Raw genomic sequence first — 27,166 nt, forward strand, 5'->3', positions numbered from 1 at the left:
CTGAGTTCAGAACTGACAAGGAATGACACTTGTTTGAAGAAGCAACTGTATTTTCCATAATTCTTGATCGCTGGCTTAGTGTTTAGAATTTATATCTGGAGAATAATAAGTTGCCGACTCATGAGCTATTGGCAAAGTTTCTTAACTTTGCTGCAAATCAGATGGCAATCTGTCCAATCTATCAGAAAGGAATATATTTGTTCAGTTTACCATATTTTCTGGAGTATAAGATGCACCTTTTTTCTTCAAAAAAGAGGGTGAAAATCTGGGTGCATCTTATACACTGAATACAGCATTTTTGGCCTCCCGAAACCCCACCCCCTTTGCAAAAATGGCAGTGCATAGCCCTTATGAGGCTTCCAGGGTGCTCCTGGGGGCTGGGGAGGGCGGAAATGAGCGAAAAACAGGCCGTTTTTGCTCGTTTTTGCCCCCCCCTCCCCAGGAGCACTCTACAAGTCTCCTAAAGGCTATGCATGTCCCCCTTTTTTTTACAAAAAACGGGCCGTTTTTGGGAGGTCTGCAGAGTGCAAAAACCTCTTTTTTAATTTGTCTCTTCAAAATCTTGGTGCATCTTATATTCTGGTGCATCTTATACTCTGAAAAATATGGTACATATGATTTCTGTTTTCAGATATGTCATTTTCAGTCCATCTAGATGTCATATCCACAGTGCCTAGTTTTATTTTATACTGCGATTCTGAGAACAAGAGAAAGAAGTTCGATTTGGGTTATCCAATTCACCCATTTAATTAGTTTGGCCTTCCCCAAGTTGATTTCCGCTTTATACGTTGCGACTATGACTGGAATGAAATTCCAATATAAGCGCTACAGTTAGAGGGAATATGAATTTGATTTGGATCACTAATTCACTTTCTTTAGAAGGGGATAGAACAGAGATAGTCAAATTAACATAGATAAACTCAAAAAGAAATCCTTACTTGGAGCTAACGGATCATGACGTGGTTTACAGTTAGACCAATTTTCTTTCGTATTGGCTTTGGAAACATTTTTGAAAGGGCTACAAAACTTCCTTGCAGAAGCAACTGAGGAATTGCAAATTTCGTCTGTGGCCTCCAGACCAGACAGAAAACACTTGCCACTTTTAAAGTCCTCTTCCAATATCACACCCATCACTTCAATTTCTTTGCTTCCAATCATCAGACTCTGACCTTCAGTGAGATTGTCTAAGACTCTGAATTGATATCCACTGCCTACAAGAAATTATAAAGGTTACGTGGAGATGTATGGATATAAATAAAGAAAGAATACATTTGGTCAAGTAAATCTTACAGTTTTAAGGGGAAAAAAGACATTATGGCCATACTGTGCAAGAAATAAGGCCAATTCTTTTGACTCAAAAGCTGAACATCGATAGTGTATATTCATGACACACTGTCTTTAAATAAAAATATTAAATAGCTCTATAAGTTTTTGAAAGACATCAATAACATCCTCAACATAAGCTTCTTTATTTTTATGGTGCAGTATCACTTTAAAAGAAGGTAAAGATTAGCTCCATTTGATGCCAAAATACCCACCGCTCCAAATTAAAAAGATTGCATGCTAGAAGCTTTCCAGATATCTGGTACTCACCAGGACTGGGTAAAAAAAAAGAACAATTTCTAACCCAAAATTCACAAACGTGTTCCTGAAAATGTCTTACACCATCATTTACTTCACTAAATGAATTCCCAACTTATCCAATCCTACTGGGCAATAGGAACAAAAAAAAAAGCTTGATTAACAAGTTAATGAGTAATGCATGAAAGCTAGCCCTTGTTGCTAAGCAATATAGTGCAGAAAATGGTTGATCTCCCTTTTATTTATAATTGTGTTAGCAGCACCAATTATTATTTTTCTGAAAACAAAGAACTCTATAATACTTTAGGGACATTTATGTAAATAGTTGTGGGGAATGGGTCCCTGTGCTTATTGCACAAGCATGTACATTTTGACTGAAATGTTAGAGACTGCCCTTTATTTGGTAATCATTGCTACCTAACAATACTTTGTACAGCTGCCTCCCACTCACACCCTCCTAGAATAATAATGCTATTCAGCTATAATTTGTTTGGATACTGTTGACTCCTAGTACTATGATGGCGAACCTATGGCACCCGTGCCACAGGTGGCACGCGGAGCCATCTCTGCGGGCACACAAGCCGTCGCCCAGCTCAGCTCCAAAGTGCGTGCATGCGCCTCCCACCGGCCAGCTGGTTTTGGGGTCTCTGCTGGGAGACACGCACGCATGCGTGGGCGGTGGAGGGTTGTGCGCGCATGCATGGGGTTGGGGGGGATGTGGCGCCCCCCCATGTCCCATTTTTTGTTCCAGGTGGTTTCAGGGAGGTCTGCTAGCATCAAAACGGGGGGGGGGGGGGCGAGTGCATGCACCGGGAGAGGGGGAGAGCACAGGGGTGTGTGCACGCATGCGCAGGGTTGGGGCCTGTAGGGGTCATTGCACTATGGGTGTTGGCACACACTATTGCCCACACCCACACTTTCAGCACCCAAGGGAAAAAAGGTTCACCATCACTCTCCTAGTTAAGTTGGTGTGAGAGAGTGACTGGCCCAAAGTCAACCAGCTGGCTTTCATGGCTAGAGTGGGACTGGAACTCAGTCTCCGGTTTTCTAGCCTGATGCCTTAACTACTAGACCAAACTGGCTCTGCGCGCGTACACACACACACACACACACACACACACACACAAAATGTATCAACTGAGAATTGAACTTACTACATCTGATAAAGTGGCCTTTAGTAGATAGAAGATTGTGTCAAAAGATTGGTGCTATAATGAAATGGCTTCAAGGTATGCCTTCTTGCATATTTTCCTGCATGTTGTGGTGGAGGAGGTAAACCTTTACAAAAATGTTTAACTATATAAATCATTTGCAGTTGCACTGAACACACGCAGGGTAGTTTTCACCCCTCTGAACTGGGATTAACTTGCAAATATATAAATGTGTTGTGGATATGGCAGATATTCAATTCCATTATTTATCAGAAACATTTTTAAAAGGATAATAGTAAGAAAAATATAACTAGAGTGAAACAGAGATTGTATACGTAAGGGAGTGTGAAAGATAAGTGGTAGAGTAATATGGAATGACATTCTGAATATGGGAGCTTTCAAGGCACATCTAATAGTAGGGCAGCACTTTGGATTTGATTCAGAAGACATATTTCAGGAGAGGTAGTTCATAACAATACTTTCCAAAGACTCTTTTTATTGGGAGATTTCCATTTATATCTTCCTTTAGAGAATAAAAAATGTACTCCACTCATGCACAAGGAATTTCAGAGTGCACTAAGAGCATTTTTCATTCACTACTATTTAAATGGTTCAGCTGAACTTGCCATCTCAATCCCTAAGCTGGAATTCCAACCCATTTATGTAAAACATCTAATCACTGCAATTTTCCCTCTCATTTGATCATTCCAATTCTATTCTGGCAATTGCCAAATGTGTTGAAGTACTATTTCCACGACTCCAACTAGACAATAGCTATAATAGTTGAAGATGATAATCATTGAGGTTGAAGCCCAACACCTCTAGAGAGTGACGGCTAACCTTTTTCTCCTCGGGTGCTGAAATCGTGTGTGCGCGCGGCAGCAGGTGCCTGTCCAAACCCATAATGCAAGGCGCTCCGCCCCCCCCCCCATGTATGTGACCCCCCCTGTGCTCCCCCAGTGCATAGGTGTGACACACACACCCACACCCTGTTTTGGGCCTAGCAGGTCTCCCTAAAGCCTCCTGGGACCAAAAACGGGGCGCATGGGAGGGGCACGACACCCACTGAGCTCTCCTCCACGCATGTGTACACACACACAGCCTGCGCATGTGTGTGTGACTCCCTGCCCCCCTGCGCATGCATGCGCGTATCCCGCATGGCCAGCAGCCACCTGAAAATTAGCTGGCCGGTGGGAGGCGCGCGTATATGCATGGTGGAGCTAAGCTGGGTGACAGCTCACATGCCCACAGAGGGCTCCATGTGTCATCTGTGGCACGCACGAAGCAGGTTCAACATGGCGGTTCTAGAGGATATAAATATGGCCTCATTCTCAAATTCCAATTAGCTGACATGGCTAGATAATATTCTAACTTTCTATCAATAGACAGATCATTCCTTCATAAATTCACAGAATCTTAAGCCCTGGAAGGACCATTTGGACTTCTGAATTCATTTCCTGGGCTCTTCAACCTCCTTTTATATAACCTTACCTTCCTTCATCAAATCGTATCCTTTTCTTCGTTTGGTAAAAGTTACAATTCTTTTCATTTCATTCTTACCTCTTCCAATGTTTTTGCCTTCCATATCCTTGAGCATCACGGACTTTCCTTTGACTATAAGAACAGCATCCCCTTCCCACTTCTTGTGCTTTTTCTTTGAGGCTTTGCACCACACAACACTGAAATATTTGGTAGGGCAACTGGGCTCCTCTGGGGCTCCTGCTTTTTCTGTTGCTCCTGGATCTGTAAGAATGAGGACACACGGGAGGTATCTGAATTTCAGGCTGCACCCAGGTATGCAAACTGAAAGGCAGTTGAGCAGACCGTGAAGCTGAATATTAGTTCAGCTTTTTACGTTTATGCCTTCCTGCATGGATCAGGAGAGCAGGATATCTGCTGAAAAAGGGAGAAACTTATCTAAAGGAACTTATCTAAAAGCATCAGTAACAACTTCCAAGTACGCAGCTATAAACATTCAGAATGATAGGATTTCACGCTGTTTCTTCATGCATATGTATATACATAAGCCTATTTCTGCACATACATGTGGGAGAGGGGGAAGGAGAGAGAGATAATCAATGTTCGTAGAGCAGAATGTTTATACAGAGCAGTGTCTAGATTGTACCTCAAAACATTTGAAGAGTTCTGTAATATGTTATGAACTCCTGCCACAAACAAGCTGCTTTGACACAGAAGCAAAAGATGGAAAGGTACATAATGCCAGAGAAAGGGATCAGCCAAAATATTTCAGGGACAAAGACCAGGCAAAGTGCTCCCAAAATGCGACCTTGTGTGCAGTGCAGTCTACTCAAAATATTCCAAGGTTTATTTAAATCTTTATTTTACTGTAGTACTCAACCTCATAAGCAGATCATAAAAACATTGTGTGAGATTTACAAAAGATGACCTAATTTACGAGCCTTGAGACAAAGTTCAAAAGAAATCCAGTCATTTATTAGGGTCAACATTTTGGCATGTTCTTCTGCGGAGCCGAAACTGATTTCCGGTTATTGGTCTTTGCACTTTACCCCTAACTCTCCCCTCCCTCAGTCTGTGTCATAAATCATATCCACCAATGAAGTTGCAGAAATATAAGATCTGACTCTGGCCGAAGGTATGCATGGAATCCTCCCTCCAATGTCAACTTGATAATAGTCATGGTAACACTTGACATCTTGGTTCCTGTCATCTTGTCATGAGGAGCCGCTGTCAGGAGTATATGTAGGAAATCTCATGATCTCTCCTTTCTCCGGAGATGTTTTCCTGGCACAAATCCCGCATCTAGCCATTGAACTCAGCCATAAAGTTGCCTCCGTTTCTTTCAGGGTTATTTTCAGTTCACCATGTCCTCAATGGCTGTCATCAAGAATGACATTTCTTCTCCAGTCATCTGGCATTTCATCAGTTCCTCAAGGTTTTTGAAAAACAGTATAAAAAGGTTCATCTAAATTCTCAGCTCTATTATCATAGGTCCCAATGCATTTTGTCCTGAGATTTAAATTCACTTTATGAAGCAATGTTTTTTGGAAAAAAGAGTTTAAGGGCCCAATTATACTTTCCTTTCTTTCTATAGGGTTTTTTCCTGATGCCTTTATTTTTCATCTCCAATCTCCATTAAACCCTTCCTAATCAACTTGCCCATACTTCAGCCTAGAACATTTTCCTCAGTCCTTGTGAAGTACAATATATCCTTCTTGTGCCAGCAAACCTAATCTCTTTTATCAACACTGTTTGATAGCCAATTATGGAAATTCATATTTTCAATCCACTTCTATGGAATAGAAGGAATAACAATAAATGATTGTTATTTATGGTTTAATATCCATGTGGATATGATTGCAAACTGGTTTTTATAGCATTATTTTTCCCAAAATGGATTAGCACAAAGGAACAACTAGGAATGCCAAGTTGGAAAGTGTTCAATCCTTATTTTTGTGAAAGAGTGCACTCTATATGATTTTTATGCCTTATGAAGAATTGCCTCCTCTTTTCTATGATCTAACAAATCTTCATCATCTTTCATCATTCATTCACTATTGTAATCCGTTGTTTGCTCCAGCTGAAAAGTAGGCTGGATTCCTTGTAGGCAGGAACAGAAAAATGCCACAAGCATTGCAGGTCAGAGCTGAAAACTTCTATCCATCTATCTTTATTTATTTTTTTATGTTCCACCATTTTTTTAAATTGTTTCTTATTCCCTTCTCAGGCTTTCAGGTAAAACTATCAATTTAACGGGAAAGAGGGCTAGAAAAATCTCCCTTAAACTCCCCTGCTAAATTGCACTGACAAACTCCTATTAGTTCTTTTTTTTACATATAATTTTTTTCAATTTTCATTTTCATAACATATAACCACATGCATACTATTACATAACCAACATAGTATTATATTATAAAATGTTACATCAGTTCGTCTTACCATCAACTCCCAAAAGCAATTATTGGCTCTCCTGCTCTCCGTACACCATATTTGTACCTTATCCATCACTTTCTTCTCCCTCTCTCCTCCTCCCTACCTTCTTTCTTCTCTCTGTCGTCCTTCTCTTCTCTGCTTTCCCTTCCTCTCTCTTTCTCCTCTCCTATTAGTTCTTACTGGTTGCTTGCCACAATGCTGCCCAGGCTTTTCATGAAACATGGGCTGCAAAGTATGTTTCTCTGGTTGTCACGATCCTATGTGCCCTAGTGGAAGCCTGGGATAGGGCGGCCGCTGGGGCCTTGGATCGTGTTGTGCCTTTGCGGCCTCTGACCCGGTGTCAATCCTGGGTGGCTCCCTGGTTTACCGAGGAGCTCCGGGAGATGAAACGCCGGAAAAGATGCCTAGAGAGTGGCTGGAGGGCTAGCCGGTACAAATCTGATCGAACACTACTAAGAATTCATATTAAATCCTACTTAGTGGCGATAGAAGTGGCAAAATGGCAACATTTTCCCGCTCTTATCGCGTCCGCAGATAACCGCCCAGCCACCCTGTTTAGGGTGACCCGCTCCTTACTTAACCAAGGAACTGGGGAAAACCCCTTGCAGGGTATTTTATCTACAGGATAAAATCGCTCAGATCCGGACAGGCTTGGACTCTGGGTAGATTCGGGCGAGCTGACGGGGATGAATCTTGAGGAGACAATCTGGGATGAGTTTGACCCTGTGACCTCCAAAGGCATGGACAGGATTATGGGGAGACTCAGTGCTGCCACTTGTGTGCTGGACCCGTGTCCCTCTTGGTTAGTTTCGGCTTCCCGGGAGGTGACACGAGGCTCCAAGCGATTACCAACACTTCATTGTGAGAGGGGTTCTTTCCCACCGCCTTGAAGGAGGCGGTGGTGAGGCCCCTCCTCAAGAAGCCTTCCCTGGACCCAGCTTCTTTAGCCAACTATCGTCCGGTCTCCAACCTTCACTTTGTAGCAAAGGTTGTCGAGAGTGTGGTAGCACGTCAGCTTCCCCAGTACCTGGATGAAGCTGTCTACCTGGATCCATTTCAGTTGGGTTTCAGGCCCAGATACAGCACGGAGACGGCATTGGTCGCGTTGGTCGATGATCTCTGGTGGGCCCGGGACAGGGAGACGGCATTGGTCGCGTTGGTCGATGATCTCTGGTGGGCCCGGGACAGGGGCTGCTCCTCTGTCCTGGTCCTATTAGACCTCTTGGTGGTTTTCGATACCATCGACCATGGTATCCTACTGCGACGACTCGGGGGGTTGGGAGTGGGGGGCACCGTTTTACGGTGGTTCTCCTCCTGTCGGATCGGTCGCAGTTTGTGTTGACTGGAGGGCAGAGATCGACCCCCAGGCGCGTCACTTGTAGGGTGCCCCTGGGGTCGATTCTCTCACCCCTCCTATTCAACATATATATGAAACCGCTGGGCGAGATCATCCATGGTTTTGGGGTACGGTATCATCAATATGCTGATGATACCCAACTTTTCATCTCTACCCCAAACCACGCAAACGATGCCCTCGATGTGATGTCCCGATGCCTGGAGGCTGTGCGGATCTGGATGGGGAGGAACAGGCTCAAGCTCAATCCCTCCAAGACTGAGTGGCTGTGGTTTCCGTCATCCCGATTTGTGTATCTTGTTCCATCTTTGATGATAGGGGGAGAAATTTTAGCCCCCTCAGAGAAGGCTCGCAATCTGGGAGTCCTCCTGGATACGCGGCTTAGTTTAGAAGAACACCTGACGGCCTTGACCAGGGGGTCCTTTTACCAGGTTCGCTTGGTACGTCAGTTGCGTCCCTTCCTGGATCGGGATGCTCTGTGCACAGTCACTCATGCCCTCGTCCTTTCTCGCCTGGACTACTGCAACGCTCTCTACATGGGGCTGCCCTTGAAGAGCACCCAGAGGCTTCAGCTGGTCCAGTTTGCAGCTGCGCGGGTTATCATGGGGGTACCTAGGTGCTCCCATGTTACACCCCTTTTAGGCGGCCTGCACTGGTTGCCGGTTGTTTTCCAGGTGCGTTTCAAGTTATTAATTATGACCTTTAAAGCGCTCCATGGCTTAGGCCCAGGGTACCTGCAAGACCACCTACTGCCACCAGTAGCCTCCCACCGTCCAGTACGATCCCACAGAGTTGGCCTTCTCAGGGTGCCGTCGGCCAGACAGTGTCGGCTGGTGACCCCCAGGGGGAGAGCCTTCTCTGTGGGAGTGCCTTCCCTCTGGAATGAGCTGCCCCCGGAGCTTCGCATAATCCCTGACCTCCGGTCCTTCCGACACGCCCTAAAAAGTTGGCTTTTCCAGCAATCCGGCCTGGCCTGTTAATTTTCATCTCATTTTTTAAATGTATTGTCTTATAAATAGGGTTTGTTTTTTGGGATATGTATTTAATTTCTTTTTAACTTTTGGGATGTGTGTTTTTTAATGTTGTATGACGCACTGAGTCCTTTGGGAGAAGGGCGGCATATAAATCCAATAAAACAAACAAAACAAACAAACCTATGTTATGATTTCAAGTCTGCCGTTTAGTATGAGTTTGTTGGTTTGTTTTATTGTATCTCACTTTGGGATTTAATAGGAAGGCTTAAAAAAATCTATATTAAATAACTACATCCTCCAGTTTGACTCTTTGTACCAGACAGCGGATTTTTTTCTTCTTCTGAACATTTCAAAAAGAAGTTGAACTGACAGCTGCAACTTAGGAACAAGCCTTGTGTGTAACCTATTATCATAAAATGGACACTATAATTTGATTTCTTGCTTATCAGCTTCCTTTTCACAGTCTTAAGCACAGATAAGTTCCCAAAGCAATTCATGGGGATTTTGGCAGGTAATGAGAATCACACTGCTGTTAAACCCTGTATGTATTTTTCAGACTTTTTCTGAACATTATCTATATATTGTTATGAGAAGAAGAAAAAACAAACATGGGAGGGAAACAAAAATGGCAGAGGCAACTTAAACTGTATTTTCCTTTCCTTTTCAAGCAATTGCTCATTTAAGTAGGAGCCTAATAATGTAGGTTTTTAATTGCTATCTTCACTGTTTATTGTGATTCTGTTATTGCATTTTATTACAAATGGTGAACCACCTTAGAAAGATCTGTGCTATGTGGGTAATCACAAGGCATTTGTTTTTATAATTCAGATGTCAGTTTTTTCCAAATCCAAAGAAATGACTAAAAGTTTAACTTAGTTGCACTCACAACTCATAAATAGGCTGTCAACAGTAAACAGGAAAAAAAACAATATTATAATTAATATTAGCATTTAAATTATAGCATGCTCCTGGCAATCTATTTTAGGTAAAGGTCATTGCCCACAGCTTTCATCGATTTATCTTTTATAGCAAATTTTCTTGTTCATCACAAAGAAAATAATTTCAAGGAGACGCCCTAAAAACACATCACACCAGACATCTCTGCTATAGATCTAAAACAGGCAGTGCTGCAATAAGCTTTTTAGATTACTGAAATATGGTTGCTTAAAATTCACGAGCGTTAGAAAGATTTGACCCTTGTTATGCATTACACAGGAATGATTATTTTTAGACAAGCCGATGACATTCTTGAAAGGAAAAGATGTAATCCTTTCAAGCTATGTTATATAAACCCAATTTACATAAATGCAATCTATTCAATAATTCAAGCACGACAAAAACAGGAGAGATCAAATTTAATAGGGACTGTGTAACTGTAGTTATACATATTAAATACATATACATATTATGCCCCAGCAGAGAGACTTATGATCATGTTTACTTCATTGCATTTTTAACAGAGGCATCTCCAGCGTTAAGTAAATGAAACAGTATATATGCAAATGTTAGTTAACTATTTAACATGCAACTTGCTTAAATATCATGCATTAAAGTAAGGTTATTATGTATTTATTAAATCTATACATGAAGTAACTCCATCCCACCGCTGGAAAAGTCCGTCCCATTACTGTCCACGTGAATTCATTCTTTTGATTTTAATTGCAGGAATAGTTCAATAATTTGAAAGAAAGCAAGGAGAGAGACACATAGATATTGGGGTTTTATTTTCTGGGAAAAATTGCTGTGGACTGTTGTTACATAATCTTAGCTTGGTGTGTCTCCAAAAAAAAAGGAGGGGGTGCATTTTGATAGAGGGCTGGAATGTATGAAATGATTTTCCAGAGGTATTGTGGTAAAGAATTTTTCTTCTGGCTTTCTGAAATGAATGAAAGCTATTTCAAATTAGGAAAGCTGCGGGTAGTCACTGACATTGGGACTTATGAAATCAGTTATTAGATGAGTCAAACTCTGGGCTGGCAGTTTATATGACATTTTAAGCTTTGATATTCTTATGTTATATACTGTAGATTCAGGAACAGCTACAGTTGGGCATGAGTGCAAGAGGGGCAAAGCACTAATATTTCAAATTTATATATGTACGTACCCTAAAGGATCTAAGAGTTTGTAAGAGAATGAGGCTACATTTGCATACAGATGCACCAGGCTTTATTGAGGCTTCCAATTGAGACAAAACTGACTGTTCTAAAACATTTAAAATCTTTTTTTAGTGTCTTTTCACAAAACCAGAAAAACTAAGTGGTCTAAACTCTCCAAATTGGGTGATGATAATTCCCACCAGTCTCGTGGACTTCCTCCTAGGTCAGTGATGGCTGAACTTCTTCCTAGGTCAGTGATGGCGAACCTTTTCAGCACTGAGTGCCCAAACCGGAACATGCATGCGTGCATGTACCCGGGCCAGAGCACTCAAAACCCAAAGACCACCTGGCCTGTGTGCGCATGCCAGTTTTTGGGCTGTTTTTTGCCTGAAAAATGGCCTGGAAAACGGCCTGAAAACAGCCCGAAAATGGCCTCAAAACAGGCCCCAAAATGGCCCAGAAAACAGCCTTCCTTTTGGCCATTTTTCAGGTGATTTCCCAGCTCTCGCGAAAAGCAGCTGACGATGGTGCACGTGCCCACAGAGAGGGCTCTGAGCGCCATCTGTGGCATGTGTGCCATAGGTTTGCCATTACGGCCCTAGGTTGACCAACGGTGATAGGAACTGCAGCCCACTAGATCTGGAAGACCAAATAGGGGGAAAGATGAACTGTAATATATAGCTTGGTACTTTTTCCATTCCTTTTTAACACCTACATGAGGTCACTGAGTGGGCTCATCTGCTGCCATGGGATGAAATACCATCACTACACTGATGATATTCAGTGTCTACAACTCCATGTGACCCAATGATAATGTCACTGTTTTCTTGGAGCACCTGGAGGCCTGGGGATGGGGCTGGAGGGTCAGGATGGAGAGGGGTAACAGGCTCTGGCTAAACCCTAGTAAAACCAAGTGACTTTGAGTGGTGAAGTGCTAAGTTCCAGGACTTTAACATATTTAGGGTTTTCTTAAGTTTTTTATTTTTAGTCTCATACACACATTTACAAGTATACATTCTCTTAATTATTATTCCTATCACATTTTGACATTTTTAAACATTCATTTTTCCACATAAAAAATTAAAATATATAATCGGGATTGCTTGGCTTACCATCCCATACACCAGGGGTGTCCAAACTTGGCAACTTTAAGACTTGTGGACTTCAACTCCCAGAATTCCCCAGCCAGCTCTTTAAGTCCACTAGTCTTAAAGTTGCCAAGTTTGGACACCCCTGCCATACACCTATTTTGTTTTACTGCCACCCTATTTTCCTTTTCTCCCTCCCTCCCTTCTCTACTTTCTCCTCTCCTTTCCCTTTCCTTCTTCCCCTTCTTCCCTACTCCTCTCTACCTCTTCCCCTTCATACCCTCTCTCCTCTTCTTCCTATCCCTCCCAATCTTCCTGTCCTTTCCTCTTTCCCTCTCTTTTCCTCTCTAAAACATCTTTAGTTTTAGATGGGGTTGCACTGCCCAAATAGACCTGATGCACAATCTGGGTTTTTTCCTGGACTCACAAATCCTCCTTGATGAGTAGGTGATAGTCATAGTTAGGAGAGCATTTGTGCAACTTCATGTTGTGCTTCAATTGAACCTTTCCTGGGTCGGGAATCCCCGTGCTCAATCAATCAAACCCCGGTCATCTCACAGTCAGACCTTTGCAATACAGTCTACATGGGGCTACCCTTGAAGAGTATCCAGAACTTCAGTGCAGAATGTAGCTGCTCAAAGAGTTCTTGGGCCCTTAGGGTGGCCCACCTTATGCTGCTGTTCCGCAAGCAGCACTAGGTGGTAGTTTGCCTCCAGGTTAAATTCAAGATGTTGGTTATCACTTTTAAAACCCTTCATGGCATTGGTCTAGAGCCGTGATGAAGAACCTATGGCACGTGTGCTAGATGTGGCATGCAAAGCCCTCTCTCTGAGCATGCACATGGCGACCAGCTGCTCTTCCAGGTTCCATTACACGTGTGTGCGCCGGACAGCTGGTCTGGCATGCATGCGCACCAGCCAGCTGCTCTCTTCCGGGTCCCAGTGCACGCATGCGCACGACAGAACCCGGAAGAGTAGCTGGCCGCCGCATGCATGCACACCAGCCAGTGGCTCTCTTCCAGGTTCCAGCACTCCGGCACCCACATCAGTTTCAGCATGGTGCCAAAAAGGTTAACCATCACTGGTCTAGAGTATCTGAGGTACTGGCTCATCCCTGGCATTGATCCAGGATATTTGAGGAACTGGTTCATCTCAATGAAGACCAGCCAACCCCACCCACACTGGCAGAAAAAAGCAAGCTGTGGACCTCCCACTTAGTTAATCTATTTTAATTGATTTTTCAATGTGTAGATTTTATTTAGTAAGCTTTTATACAATATTTTATTTATATGACTATAAGCTGCCCAGTATAGCCTCGGTGAGATGGGTGGCATGCAAGTTTATAAATAAATACATAAACATGCATACATACATACATGTTTTAACCAGTCCTTTTCCCTGAGGTTCATGAGCATCTTCATAACACACATTTGAGGCTAGATGTCTATTTGGACAATTAACAATCGTCAGAAAAATTGTCAGAATTGTATGTCATAACAATTCTGGGGAAAGGAGCAGCTGCTTTAAGTTATTGTAGGCAGATGCTACATCCCCAATCAGAAGCAATTTTGAAGATAAAATTCAAAGCCATTCATAGTCAAGTTAACATACACATTCAGTAACCCACTTGTGTCATGTTTGATTTAAAACTTTTTTTAAATTCTTACTCTGTTTCACTACCTACATCGCTATAACAGCAAAAACCACGGACAAATAGGTGGTATCACCAAATACTGTACATGCTAAAGAATAATTAAGATTAAAAGAGGCAGAAAAACGCAGAAAAATGTTAATGGAAATTTAAAATAATAATGCTATGGAAGTGGAACCTTCAACAGAATGAATGTGACAGATAGAAAATAAAAGTAATATAAATATTTGGGGTGAAATTAAAGTGAGGAAATATCGGAAGCAACAATATAGAAATCAGTGAGGGAATGAAAGTGGCATATTGAAGGGTAGAATTGAAATTAGTGGTAGAAATGTTAGTGCGCAAGGAAAAAAATGCCTGAAAAGTAAGGTATAGATCCTATAACATTGTGATTCAGTTGGTATGATTGGAGAATATAAAGTATGGAAGTAAGAAAAATGTGATATCCCCTGGACTGTTTAGTCAGCAGGGGTGTCCAAACTTGGGAACTTTAAGACTTGTGGACTTCAACTCCCAGAATTCCCCAGCCAGCCAAGTATTCATTCACTCATAATTTCAGAGATATTTCCTTAAAGAGAGAAACAAAACGACCACAGAGAGGCAATACAGCAGTAGGAGTGACTTCAGACTTTCTGCTGGCTTCCCATTGACTTTTCTTGTAGGAAGCAGACAGGGAGCATTGGAAATGGCAAGTACATGACTATAGATGAGCGGTCTCCAATCTTTCCGGCTTGGCCGCCTAGCAAAAGAGGAGGGAGGGGAAGGGATGGTTTTGTGTGAGTGGCAGGCAGGCCAATGGAGCACGCACAGCTCCATTTGTAGTGTGTGGGCATGCTTGTGCAAGCACCCGCCACCCACCAGTTTCAAACAGGCCACGGCCTGGGGTTTCGGGACCCCCGTTGCAGATTACCACTGTGATGCAGCCACCACTTTTGCCAAATTTCAATTCCACGGGAGTCATGGATTCCAGATTTTGGATGTATTTGGTAAGCTAGTCCATTTGAGAGACATTAATTCAAATATTGTTGTTTTATGATGTACTGTTTGGCCCAACTGAAGGCTAGAAACAATCCAACAGGGTTTTAGCAATATAGAGATGTTTTGTGGTGATCTGATTGGAAAGATAAATATAGCCGGAGTTTTTATGGAAGTGATATTGTGTTAGCTGAGCTCCCATGTGCTACGTCATGAAAGTGATATGGATTGTATGATGCAATGAGTACTTTATATCTGAAATTTAATATAGCAAAGATTAAGCTAGCTTAGTTTAGAGAAATAGAAATTGGATGAATGATAATCATGAATAAATGGCAAACATTGATTAAATGAGTATTATGCGGTTTTCTGCAAGGAATATTTGTCAAAAGCAAAAATGACTATCTGCTTCTAACTCGTTTGTTATATGATAAAGAGTTGGGTATGTCATGAGAAACAGAAAGATTGAATGCAGTAGGCAAGAGGGAATTAAATGGAGGAAAAACAATTGCTAGAATGCGAATTGAGTAAGAACATCAATACAAAAATAAGTACTCTGAGATGGCTGGTAACAGACAGAGAATGAATTAAGGTCAGATTGTGGAAAAATACATGGAAGAGTGAATGAATTGAAAGAAAGGATAAGAATGAGAAAGGTGTTAGAGGGAATTGATGAGATCTTCAGAAAGACAGGGACAAGAAATTCAAGAAACAAAGGCAATGCGTAAGCATTGGATGGGCATGGGGGGGGGGGGTTCTAATACCAAGAGATAAAGAGAAGTACAGTGAACAGAGCTGGAGCAATATTTACTTTTCTTTTTCTTGTTCATTGCATTTAATTTCTTTATTGCTTACTACTCCTTTTCTGTACTTTGCATTATGTTGCTTACCCTGAAAGGGAATAGCATGATTGTGTGTGTGTGTGTGTTTGCGTGTGCACGCATACAATATGATTTCATTGCAAGTAGCCAAAACAACAAAATTCATCCGAAAGAAAACTACTAGTATCATCAAGCTTTGGGAAAACTCAATTTTGCTGATGATTTCAGAAAGGGGGTTTCAAAGAAAAGAGAGCAAAGAACAATGATGATTGAATATGCTGAGTACAGAATTGTAATTATCTGTTGGGTTGAAAAATGGGCAAGCTCTATGCAACAAAATGAAAAAGGTGGAGTTCTGAATGAATCAATTAATGACTTTTAAAAAATTAATGAAATTCTCTATTCCATCCCTGGAGTGTCATTGCAGATGATAGATAGATGGATGGATGGATGGATGGATGGATGGATGGATGGACGGACAGATACAGAGACAGACAAACATTCTGATGATCCCTAAATCTTGCATTGTTACACATTTGGATAAGAACCAATCAGAGTGTGTGTGTGTGTGTGTGTATGTATGTGTGTGTGTGTGTGTATGTATGTATGTATGTATGTATGTATGTATGTATGTATGTATGTATGGGCTGTATTACATATTAGGCAGGAGTCTTAGCCACTAAGCCACAGGCTCTCCTCCTTTAATACAGCCCAGGTTCAAATCCCAGTAAGGGTATGGCTAGCTGATGAGAGCTAAATACCTTGAAATGGATCTATACTAGTCTCCCTTTATTTATTTATCAGCACAAATACAACATACATACATACATACATACATACATACATACATACATACATACATAATTTCTCATCACGAATTGTGTGTACCAGTTCCACATTGCATCAGCTGACGACCCAAGCAAAATGGCAATAATCGTTATCCTTTTTAAGACATGTTATGATAACCCGCAGCTCCCTCCATAATTCAGATGGATTATGCACTGGTGGCTATGCACAGAAGTCACATATAAACCAACCCAGAAAATACTGAGCGCTGTCTAGATATAAAAAGATTAATACAACATTCCTTAACTTGCCCTTCTGGACTCCCATGATTCTTAACTGGACTGCAAAATGTTTGATTAAAAACAAGAATGTGTCAAAAGTATTATTTTTATTCTGAATTGTTTACTGATTTTAGAATTATAATACTCTAAAATATTGTAGAATCATATTTCAACAGTTCAGCTCAACATGAAAATGCACACTACTGTAGATATTTCTATCCATGCTTTTCCAAATAGCATAAGGCTGAACTAAAATACTAGTTACCACTGTCTTATAAAAGAAGGAAAAATGACCAATCTTTTTTTCCACGTTGCATATATTTATTTACCCACAAATAAATATTTTAAATGGGTACATAAGAATTGTTCCCAGAAATTATTGAAATGAAATAAAAAATTAAACAATTTTTTTACAATAGCTTCATAAATCAATAATGGCTTTTACTAACAGTATTAAGATCACAGGATTTCAAAAAGATTATTTTTTAAGTCTTAGATGAGGTTTTCCTTGAGATCTGAACATTTGGAAAAACCTGTGAAAACTGTCTTTTGATTGCTTGCAAACATAAATGAATTTAAAAAAAAAACAAATTCTTTTGTCCATCCACTTCCAATCCATCCAAATAAAGTAATTGATCTTTTCTAATCAAACACAGAATAAGCACGGTTTTATGCAGAATTGCTTTATATTCAAAGACTATTGAATTCAGGAAGATCACGACGTAATCGTATTGCCTTTAATTTTTCTACTTTAATTTTTGCTCTCAAAAGCTCTTCTTCCAGCTGCTGTCTCCTTTTCAACCCATCCCTTTTTTCTTGGATATAGAGGCCAATTTTCCTTTGATTTTCCAAAATTATGTGATGTTCTTCTTTGAGCATTTGCAACATTTGTGGATCATACCCTCCACAAGCTGGCCTAAATCGTTCTCCACTTTCGAGCCTAAAAAACTCATCTCGCCTGGGGATAGGCGATGGAGATAGCATTCTTATATCCACAGAAGACAGGGAAGTTGATGGAGATCTCTCCATGACATGGACCATATGCTGTTGGTCTCTTTGTTCCAAGTTATCCTGTGCTTGCAATTCAAGTATTAGGGAAGGTGGTGGCTTCACATCCTCTTCTTCTGGATCCAGTTCCAGTGTGATGGCAGCAGGATGGGCCTCCAGCACTAGCTGAGGAGAACTTGTAGTAGCAACTGTTTCTTTTGCCAGGGTAGCACTAAAACAGAATAATATTTTAGGCATTAGGGAACAGAGTCTTCTCTAGCCACAAAAGATTGTGGACACAAAAGAGCATTAACTGACATTACTGGGTCCATAAAAGCTAAATAGGCAAACATGGTTAGTAATTGAGTAAAAGACTACTTGGAAAGTCCAGGACTTTAGGCTAGACTGGGCAACTGAAAACTTTTCACAAGAAGGCAATGGCAAATACTACTATAACTTACATTTTTACTATGAAAACTACATAAAGATGTCTATATAATTACCAAGAATCAAGTTCAAATCAAGGGAGCTGAATTTTTTAAACCAACCTCTGCGCTATTGTACTTTGATAAAAGGAGAAGGAACTGTTTATGTGCATATGTGCTGCCAGAAAAAGAGAGAGAGAGTAATATCATGGAGCAATTACATCTTGAATACTTCTTGTTTGTATAATTCTCTTCTCAAGGTGGCTTTCTTCCCTGAGTATTCTTTTTCCTGAAAACATGGACAAGAAGTCTTATGGCTTTTCGGAAGCTGCAGAATTACAGCTCCCAGCAGGCAGGGGTAGCATGGCCAATAGTGAATCATGCTGCAAGTTGTAGTTCAGCAAGTTCTGGAGGGCCACAGGTTATTTCCCGCTGTCTTACAGTATTTATTTCCATATCTGCACTGCACGTATCCTCCAAAATTGCTTACTAGTCAGAAGGACCTTGAATATCATTAACCAGAGGGAGTCCACATAGGTTACTATTATTTGGACTCGTTCCAATCTTCCCGACCGCTGCAGAGGACTTCAGGGAATGTCAGGGACAGTTGCTCACCTGGAACTGGACTGAGAAGAGCACTTAGAAAGCTGAGAAGCTTTCAAGCATCTTCCAACCTAGCAGTAAGCCAGTGAAATGACCTTGCTCTTCCCAGAAGATGGTGGAAGGAAAGGAGACAGGAAAATCATCCTCTCACCATACAGTGGCTTAAGATACTTTGAAGATGGCAGCAGTGAAAAACTGAATACACTGGGATGGGTGGCATTATATTCCCAATCCCTTTCCTTCCTATGTTTTGTGGAATTACTCTTCATTAAAGACAAAACATACTGTAGAGTTTTCCAGGGAATTAACATATAGTATCTATTTTAAGTGGAAAATACTAGGAAGAAAAAATAAATAAAATACCTTTAAAAACACTTTTGGTCACTGGTAAATTTAAGAAGAGTTATACATGCAGCCCTTAAGCCATAGCATGTACATGCACCAACTTTTTTGAAATAAAAGCAATTTTGGTATAATATAATTTAATCTACGTCTGCTTATTATTGCGCCAAAGGACCTTCCTGTTTCCACTACACAGTATAGATTTATCTAAAGATATAGTGAGAACCTCATTGTTGGACGAAAGATTTCCTAGACAAAAACTAAAAAGACAGATATTTTCATTTCCTGCCATTGCTGCCCCATTCAAAACCTCCCCTTTGAAATATTTGTTTTAAAATAAATTATTGAATAATTGATTATTCAGCAATCTTCCATTATTATCGCATGGCAGTGGTGGTTGTTCCTTCTGCTGGATCATATACTGCAAGTATACTCAATTCCTCTACAGAAAGTTGACTCTAAACTTCCTAACACCAAAGTAAGGAATATTGGTCAACATCATTTCCTTGGAAGCAAGCTACAATCGCTTTATCAGAATTTGCATGTATAAGTGAACGCCAGGACATTCAAAATGAAAAGATCCAAGCAGAGGTTTCTGATCACAGCAAATCAGCAGCTGTGAGCAGTGGAACATTGGTCATATGACCTTGTGTAGTGGACAACCGACATAGAAAAACTGGAGTTGCATCGAATTAAGGCTGAAAACAGCTGATATCCAATTGAACTGCTAATATTCATCAGTAAACATTGCCAAGCAAAGTAAGGTATCTTGGATTTTAAAAACTGCAGCTTCCATACAATTTTCAACTGGGAAAAGGGTATATCCCCTTTTTTACTTGCACGGCAAGCTCATTTCCTGATCCATTAGTTTTAGCAGTTGTATTTTTCATAAATAAATATGGTATCTGGCAATGCACAAATTACGGCTGCAAAGAACCATACCATGGGAAAGTAAAGAGATAAAACCAAAGTGGCTGAGAAGGCAAAAGCTTTGTGGCTAGCTATCTCTGTAGATCTCTCTTAAACAAAAATCTTTCGCCTTTTCCCCTTCTTTTAAAGATCTACACGGAGGGATAATAGACAATTTTATTTTATTGAAATGTATCCCCACAAACCATATTTAGGACCACTATACTCATTTCTAATGGTTAATATTCCAGATACTGTAAATTATTCTGTAACACTAGACTACTGCAATAATCATCTATACTGCATTTCAAAAGAATGTTTAAGCAATTGATCATTGTGGGGTTGTTGTTGTTGTTTGGTAAAATTAATATTAGGTGCTACACAGCATCTAAGCAAGATTACTAAACAACAATACTCTAGCCATTAGTACTCAAGCTCAAACCTGTTACCAAGATGGTTCAATAAGTAGCATCTTTCAATCAAAGTGATGTTTGTCCCAATCCATTTTAAACATATCAGCCTGAATAATCATTATGAAACTCTCATATCTCAAGGATACTACTGCTTTTGTTTTTTTAAAGACTACTGTCCCCGTTGAACTTAATACACTTTTGTTTATAAGTGCCGGACTGCAAAACACCATTTTTTGAAGGAGTATTAGGTGTGTTTGCCAACCTAAGTTATATATAAAAAAGCTGGGATAAAAATGAAATAAAACAAATCATGTTATTATGTCATATATCATATCGTGTAAGCATAGCTGATGCAAAATTCTTACATGAAAAGAACCTGTTATTGACATATCTTTATTTGACGTGCATCTTCCGTGGAAGTAATTTAGAGCACAGGACTGTTTAATGTCACCCGAGGCAGGGCAGTAAAGGGAGGCAAGGAAAATCAAAGGCTGACTAGCATGCCCATACATGCCAGCCTCTTCTAGACATTCCACTTTAAGATTATTTTATTTGTTTACCACCATAAATGATATAAATTTAAAATAGTTAGCAATGGGAGCCAGGGAAAAAGAGATCTTGCTTTTCCTTAAGGGATTTTTTGAAGAAAAATAATAATATCTAAGGGTACAGGGCAGACATGGGAAGCTTGCAGCAGAGAAAAGGGTAAAATCAAAGGGCCTGCAAAAAAAGGTCAAACACAGTTTGCCTGGTCTACGTCTTGGCTCAAATCTAGACACGCTTCAATTTGATTAAGCACAAAAGAGCCTGCCCTAAAAATAAAAGGTTTTGTGCAGCTGCAGCATCTTTCTCTGCCTGAACCTGAGTCTTGCAAACCTGTGCACGTTCTTCCTCTAAGTTTAATTACAACTTTATCTTTCTTCTGCCTTCACGCAAGGCTAAAAACGGTTTTGAAATCCACGACGTATTTTTTAAAAGGCAGAGTAAAACCGGCAGGTAAAATCGTCTAAAAAAGTCCAAGTGCAGTTTAAAATGTATTCTGCTCGGGGAGATTAACATAATCCTTGTCTAGGCACACGCAGGAGTGAGCTCCTTTGTTCTCCAACTCGACTTTATGTAGATTTTATCCAAAACAGGCAACAGCTTCCGTATGCAGGCAGATGACTGCAGTAACATACTACCTTAAATGTAGAACAGCCCTTCGCTTGGTCAATGTTTGAATGCTATGCCTATTAAAAGGGGAGGGGTAAAAGTTGGAGCTCCTATTTCACTTGGATTTTTTCTTAACCCTCACTTGCCAGGGCTCTGACAATAAGAGCCTTGAAATACAGCTGCAAGCTAAACTGCCCAATCGACCCCTGTATTTTTTTGCAAATTCGAAAGGCTGCTTTGAAAAGCTGACTTGGACTGCAGCATACTTAGTTTTTTTTTTCTAAGCTAAAGCATTTGGCTCAAACAAGGGCTGGAAGATGCTCCAGTTGGCCAACCAAGCCCAGCATAAAAGGCAACTTACCATGGCAGATTATTCCTCTCTCTCAAACACACAGTGGAAATCTGAGGGATCATTTCCACAACTTTCTTAGTCGGTTCAGAGATGTAGCTTTTGTAGTCGCAAAGGGTCTCCTTTTGCTGTAAGAGTTCCTGCTTGGCATATTCCTTGAGCCTTTTGTATAGTGTGCGCAGGCCCTGGGCAGTGCGAGGAGGGCGGTCAACTCCAATGGCATTGTAGTTATCAGCTATGATGTCCCAGCATTTGTTTTTTTCCACTATGACTGAATGTTTGTTGGTGTGTTCCTCGAGAATATTAACGTATGGCTTGACAAGTTTCAGCAAATCAAGCTTTTCAGACAAAGTGAAATTCGAGGATCTGGCCTTCCCAACCATCGTCCTCTCCAGCCTGAAGAATAAGCAGTTCCTGAAACCACCACACAGATCCTAGCTCTGCTCAGCTCTTTTTCACAAACAGAAGAAAGATCAGGCTTAACTAGGCTTGTCTCATTTAGGCCCACGCCTACAGGGGAGGGTTTATTAAAATTCCTTCAGCTTAAGCTGACGCAGGTTCGTGAAATCTGGTTAAGCCAAGCCTGACCTACATAAGGCTTCAGACTGAAGGAGAAGAGAAGAGGGGGGGGGGGTAGTGCGCACGCACAGGCATTCTTGTGCCAAAAAAACCCTACATTTAAACAGGATTGAAAACATAAAGGTTTAAAGATTAGCACGTTACCCTGCCAAATATTACCCAATTCATCCTGAGTTTACGAGCTTACACACACACGTATCTCTTTTGCTGATAGAAAAAAAAAGGAACTGCACAGAAGACTGGATTTATTCATGCTCAAGAAAAGGACAACTTTTTTATGGGTAAAGGGAGGCATTTATTGGTTATTAAGCTGCACCTCTGCAAAAAAAGGAGAAAGAGGAAAAACAACAACAAGCAAAGCGACTGGATTTAGAGGAGGCGTGTGTAGAGAGATCCCTAACAGAGCCCCCAGATCACGGTTCTGTTCCCCAGCGGCTCTTCTCTCAGGCTCCATTTGCATAATGCTAGTCCTGCTGTCAATCAGGAATTGCAGATTGCCTAGCTAGTTAGGTTTCACTCAGGGTCGGGCTTCGCAGCAAAGCTAAGCTTCCCCAGCACTTTGCAGTGTGGCTTTGGCTTTATGCACGCACACACTTTTTAAAGAGGCAGATACTCAACAGAGCAGAGACAGGAATGAGCGGAAAACAGGGTGTCCCCCCCTTACAGCTGCAGCTGTAAATGTGCAACTCATTACAGTCAACTATCACATGGCAGGGAACACACATCTCCAGTGGTGCATCTTAAGGACAATCTTCAGTCAAGATTCTGGTTGTCCTTCTAATGACCTTCAAATGAGCTAGGCTAAGAAAGCACCATTGTATCCAAGCAGGAAGGAGCTAGGATTGATGCAAGACACGAAGGATGCTAGCTTGGGAAACAGTGCTATAATACTCTCGTGATAAGAAATCCAATCATTCTGTCAACTTACCAGCTTGTAATGTAACAAGAGCAGTGTTAAGAATTCGTCAATTTATTATCACATAACAGTCACTGATCACAGGTCTACTTTATGTATGGAGCAAAGTCCTGGGGAGTATTGTGCTTACACATCACTTCAAACTATTTTTTGTAACCCTTCAGGAATATGGGAATCAAATTAAACCTCAGGTCCATCCTTTTATCTCCAAATCACAAAATATTCCCTGCTTCTCAGGGAAGTTATATAAAGACAGGAACGGGACATCCATGGTGGCCTTAAAAACAGGCAACCTACTCCAGGTCATTAAAGTCATTACTCTACCTAACTGGTTGTTGTAACAAACAGACAAAAGTTATAGCTTTCTATAAGAAAATCATTCATTAGGCTCTCACAACGTAAGTCATAGTTTGTTTAATCATAGTTTACCAAGTCATGGCTGGCTTGATTCATCCAAAGTAATCAATATTTTATATTATAATATTTATAGTATAATATTCAAATATTTATAATATTTTATATTTCTTTTTTATTTTCAAATTCCTGATCAAAATACTACATTCACACAACTTACAATATTGTGTGAAAATCAAATAAGTTATATTATAGCTTAATTGAGGTTGAACATAAAATCTTCCCATGTATAATGGAATACAATTAAATTGCCTGCCTCTTCTCAGTTTATACAATACAATACAATACAATACAATAGCAGAGTTGGAAGAGACCTTGGAGGTCTTCTAGTCCAACCCCCTGCCTAGGCAGGAAACCCTATACTGTTTCAGACAAATGGCTATCCAACATCATCTTAAAGACTTCCAGTGTTGGGACATTCACAACGTCTGGATTCCACTGATTAATTGTTCTAATTGTCAGGAAATTTCTCCTCAGTTCTAAGTTGCTTCTCTCCTTGATTAGTTTCCACCCATTGCTTCTTGTTCTACCCTCAGGTGCCTTGGAAAATAGTTCGACTCCCTCTTCTTTGTGGCAACCCTTGATATATTGGAACACTACTATCATGTCTCCCCTAGTCCTTCTTTCTATTAAACTAGACATACCCAGTTCTTGCAACCGTTCTTCATATGTTTTGGCCTACAGTCCCCTAATCATCTTTGTTGCTCTTCTCTGCACTCTTTCTAGAGTCTCCACATCTTTTCTACATCGTGGCGACCAAAACTGAATGCAGTATTCCAAGTGTGGCCTTACCAAGGCATTATAAAGTGGCATTAACACTTCACGTGATCTTGATTCTATCCCTCTGTTGATGCAGCCTAGAACTGTGTTGGCTTTTTTTGGCAGCTGCTGCACACTGCTGGCTCATATTTAAGTGGCTGTCCACTAGGACTCCAAGATCCCTTTCACAGTTACTACTGTTGAGCAAGTTACCACCTATACCAGCGATGGGGAACCTTTTTTGACTCACGTGGGGGGAGCGCAGGGGGGTCGTGTGCGGGCGGGCCGCACCCATAATGCAATGCGCGACACCCCCCGTGCGCATGCGTGCACTACGTGTGACCCCCCCATTTGTACATGCTTTTTTCGCCCTCCCCAGAGGGCGAAAAGAGCATCCCCCCCCCGGAGGCCCTCCGGAGGCTTCAGGGACCGTCCGGAGGCTTCCCTGAAACCTTCGGAACGCTCAAAAGGATCCTCCGAGCAAACCGGAAGTGACTTCCGGGTTGCTCAGAGGGTCGTTTTAAGCGCTCCGAAGGCGTCAGGGAAGCCTCCGGACGGTCCCTGAAGCCTTTGGAGCCCTTAAAACCACCCTCCGAGCAAACAGGAAGTGACTACCGGTTTGCTCGGAGGGTCGTTTTAAGCGCTCCGAAGATGTCAGGGAAACCTCCGGACGGTCCCTGAAGCCTTTGGAGCCCTTAAAACCACCCTCCGAGCAAACAGGAAGTGACTTCTGGTTTGCTCGGAGGGTCGTTTTAAGCACTCCGAAGACGTCAGGGAAGCCTCCGGATGGTCCCTGAAGCCTCCGGAGACCCTCTGGGAGGGCGGGGGAGGCTCTTTTTGCCCTCCCCAGGCTCCTATAAAGCCTCTGGAGCCTGAGGAGGGCGAAAAATGGCTTTTAAAAAGGTGAACTCAGCTGGCCAGCGCGCGCATGCGCGCTGGCCAGCTGACAGAGCAGCGCCTCGCGTGCCCTGACAAATGGCTCCGCGTGCCACCCGTGGCACGCGTGCCATAGGTTCGCCATCACTGACCTATACTGTACCTGTACATTTTGTTTTTGCTGCCTAAATGTAGAACCTTACTCTTTTCACCATTGAATTTCATTTTATTAGATAGTGCCCAATGTTCAAGTTTGTCAAGATCCTTCTGTTTCTTTTTAATACTTCATGATCAAACACAAGACGCATGGCAATTAACATGAAATAACATTTTTTCCCCATAACAGATCTGAGAAACGGTCTGGAAAAGTCAGAAATCTGCTCACTGAAAGATATATTATCCAAATATAGGTTTTAGAATAATTTTCTTACCGATCGATGTTATTTTTTTCTTGTTTTTTTTAAAAAATTTAAGGACTATACATAGAAAATATCTCTTGGAATGTTCTAGCTTGAATCAAAGTCTAAAAATATCTAACACACCACAACTTTAGATGGTTTTATTTATATCAAGGGTGAATAATTTATACAGATATTTAAAAAAACATTAATAGCCAGAGTCATCTTTATGGAAAGATCTTCCCTTCATTTTATCATTATGAAATGTTATTGCTCTTTTATAAGGAATATTATTTTTACTTACATTCAGGCAAATGAAAGCAGAATCTTAAAACATACTTCTAAAAATGTGAACAAAAACTGAATAACTAGATATTTTGGACAAGCTCCAGCTGTAAAGGAGAGCAGCCCATTTCCCTTTTATTCATGTCCTGGCTCTGTTGAGCATGTGCTTCTTTAAAAATATTAGAAAATTCTTTTATTCATTTATTATTATTCATCAGTAGCAGTAACAGATTTTACTAGAGTCCACTATCATGTTGCTTAACACAGCACTTATCAGAAACTCTTTAAAGCTGCTACACCTTCTCCTAGAAACATGAGACTGCCTTCCACAACTGCAGCACAAGTCTAGGAAAATATGCAACCATTTTAGAAAAGTATAATCAAATTATATATTCATGCAGAGCACTAACATATTTCTGAAATATAATTAGAAATATTGAACATAAAGTTCAAGCTCATCTTATCCAATGACATTAATCTATTACAGACCAAGACAAAGCCTGAGGATCAAATGAGAAAAAGCAAAGGAATGAGATTTAAATTGTTGAGCTCCTTAGAGAAAAAGTAGAATATAATTGTTCAAAATAAAACCTGGACCAATTTAATACCGTCATCTTATGTCACTGAAGTGTTGAAATTATATTATATCACATCATGATGTAAAATCCTAAACTGTTTTGAAGAAAGGTAAAATAATAGAATAATGCTGAATAAACAGCATTATGAATGACAATAAACAAGGTATGTCTGTTAGGATATTCCATTCTTGCAATTTTTATTATTGAAGTACCTTTTATACTGCATATGAAGAAAAAACTTTACATTATGGTAGTTATTGTTAGCGCCAACCAGTGTAATCATTTATGTTATGATTGTTGTTTGTTGTTGTTTTAGCTTTCTAAGATAAGATTGATTAATGTTCATCAGAACGAAACAAGTTGAATTCAATCTAAGATTTCATAAGTAAGACTCTTGCCACCAAAATAGTGATTGGTAAATACTGACATTTAAAGAACAAGATCACAAAAGCAAATTTGAAATTCAGCAGATGAACACAGACTCAAAGCTTGGTGGATATCACTTCATAAAC

The 27,166-nt window shown here is 40.8% G+C and overlaps 2 protein-coding genes across 3 annotated transcripts in view; both read right to left on the bottom strand.

Annotated features, from left to right (window-relative positions):
• The window catches only part of RAD54B (RAD54 homolog B), a 56,595-nt gene that overhangs the window by 19,499 nt on the left and 9,930 nt on the right, over window positions 1-27,166 (bottom strand). For both annotated transcript variants that reach the window (XM_081953017.1, XM_081953018.1), the window contains exons 4-5: window positions 4,293-4,475; window positions 939-1,211 (exon numbers count right to left, since the gene is read on the bottom strand). In XM_081953017.1, coding sequence (XP_081809143.1) covers window positions 939-1,211; window positions 4,293-4,475 — 456 coding nt within the window. The remainder of the gene's footprint in view (window positions 1-938; window positions 1,212-4,292; window positions 4,476-27,166) is intronic.
• FSBP (fibrinogen silencer binding protein) lies at window positions 16,969-22,813 on the bottom strand. The gene is made up of 2 exons (XM_081953019.1): window positions 21,862-22,813; window positions 16,969-17,888 (listed from the first exon to the last, which is right to left on the bottom strand). The coding sequence occupies exons 1-2, from the start codon at window positions 22,230-22,232 to the stop codon at window positions 17,360-17,362; spliced, it is 900 nt and encodes a 299-aa protein (XP_081809145.1). The 5' UTR covers window positions 22,233-22,813; the 3' UTR covers window positions 16,969-17,359.

Source organism: Natrix helvetica (assembly GCF_964273705.1).
Source record: "Natrix helvetica genome assembly, chromosome: 4".
NCBI lineage: Eukaryota > Metazoa > Chordata > Lepidosauria > Squamata > Natricidae > Natrix > Natrix helvetica.

What these genes read in the sequence shown, in the direction of transcription:
- FSBP (XM_081953019.1), bottom strand. Translation starts at nt 22,232, where the DNA reads ATGGTTGGGAAGGCCAGATCCTCGAATTTCACTTTGTCTGAAAAGCTT. An exon ending in GAGAGGAATAATCTGCCATG is followed by an intron (nt 17,889 to 21,861) that starts GTAAGTTGCCTT and finishes ATTCTGTTTTAG; the next exon opens with TGCTACCCTGGCAAAAGAAA.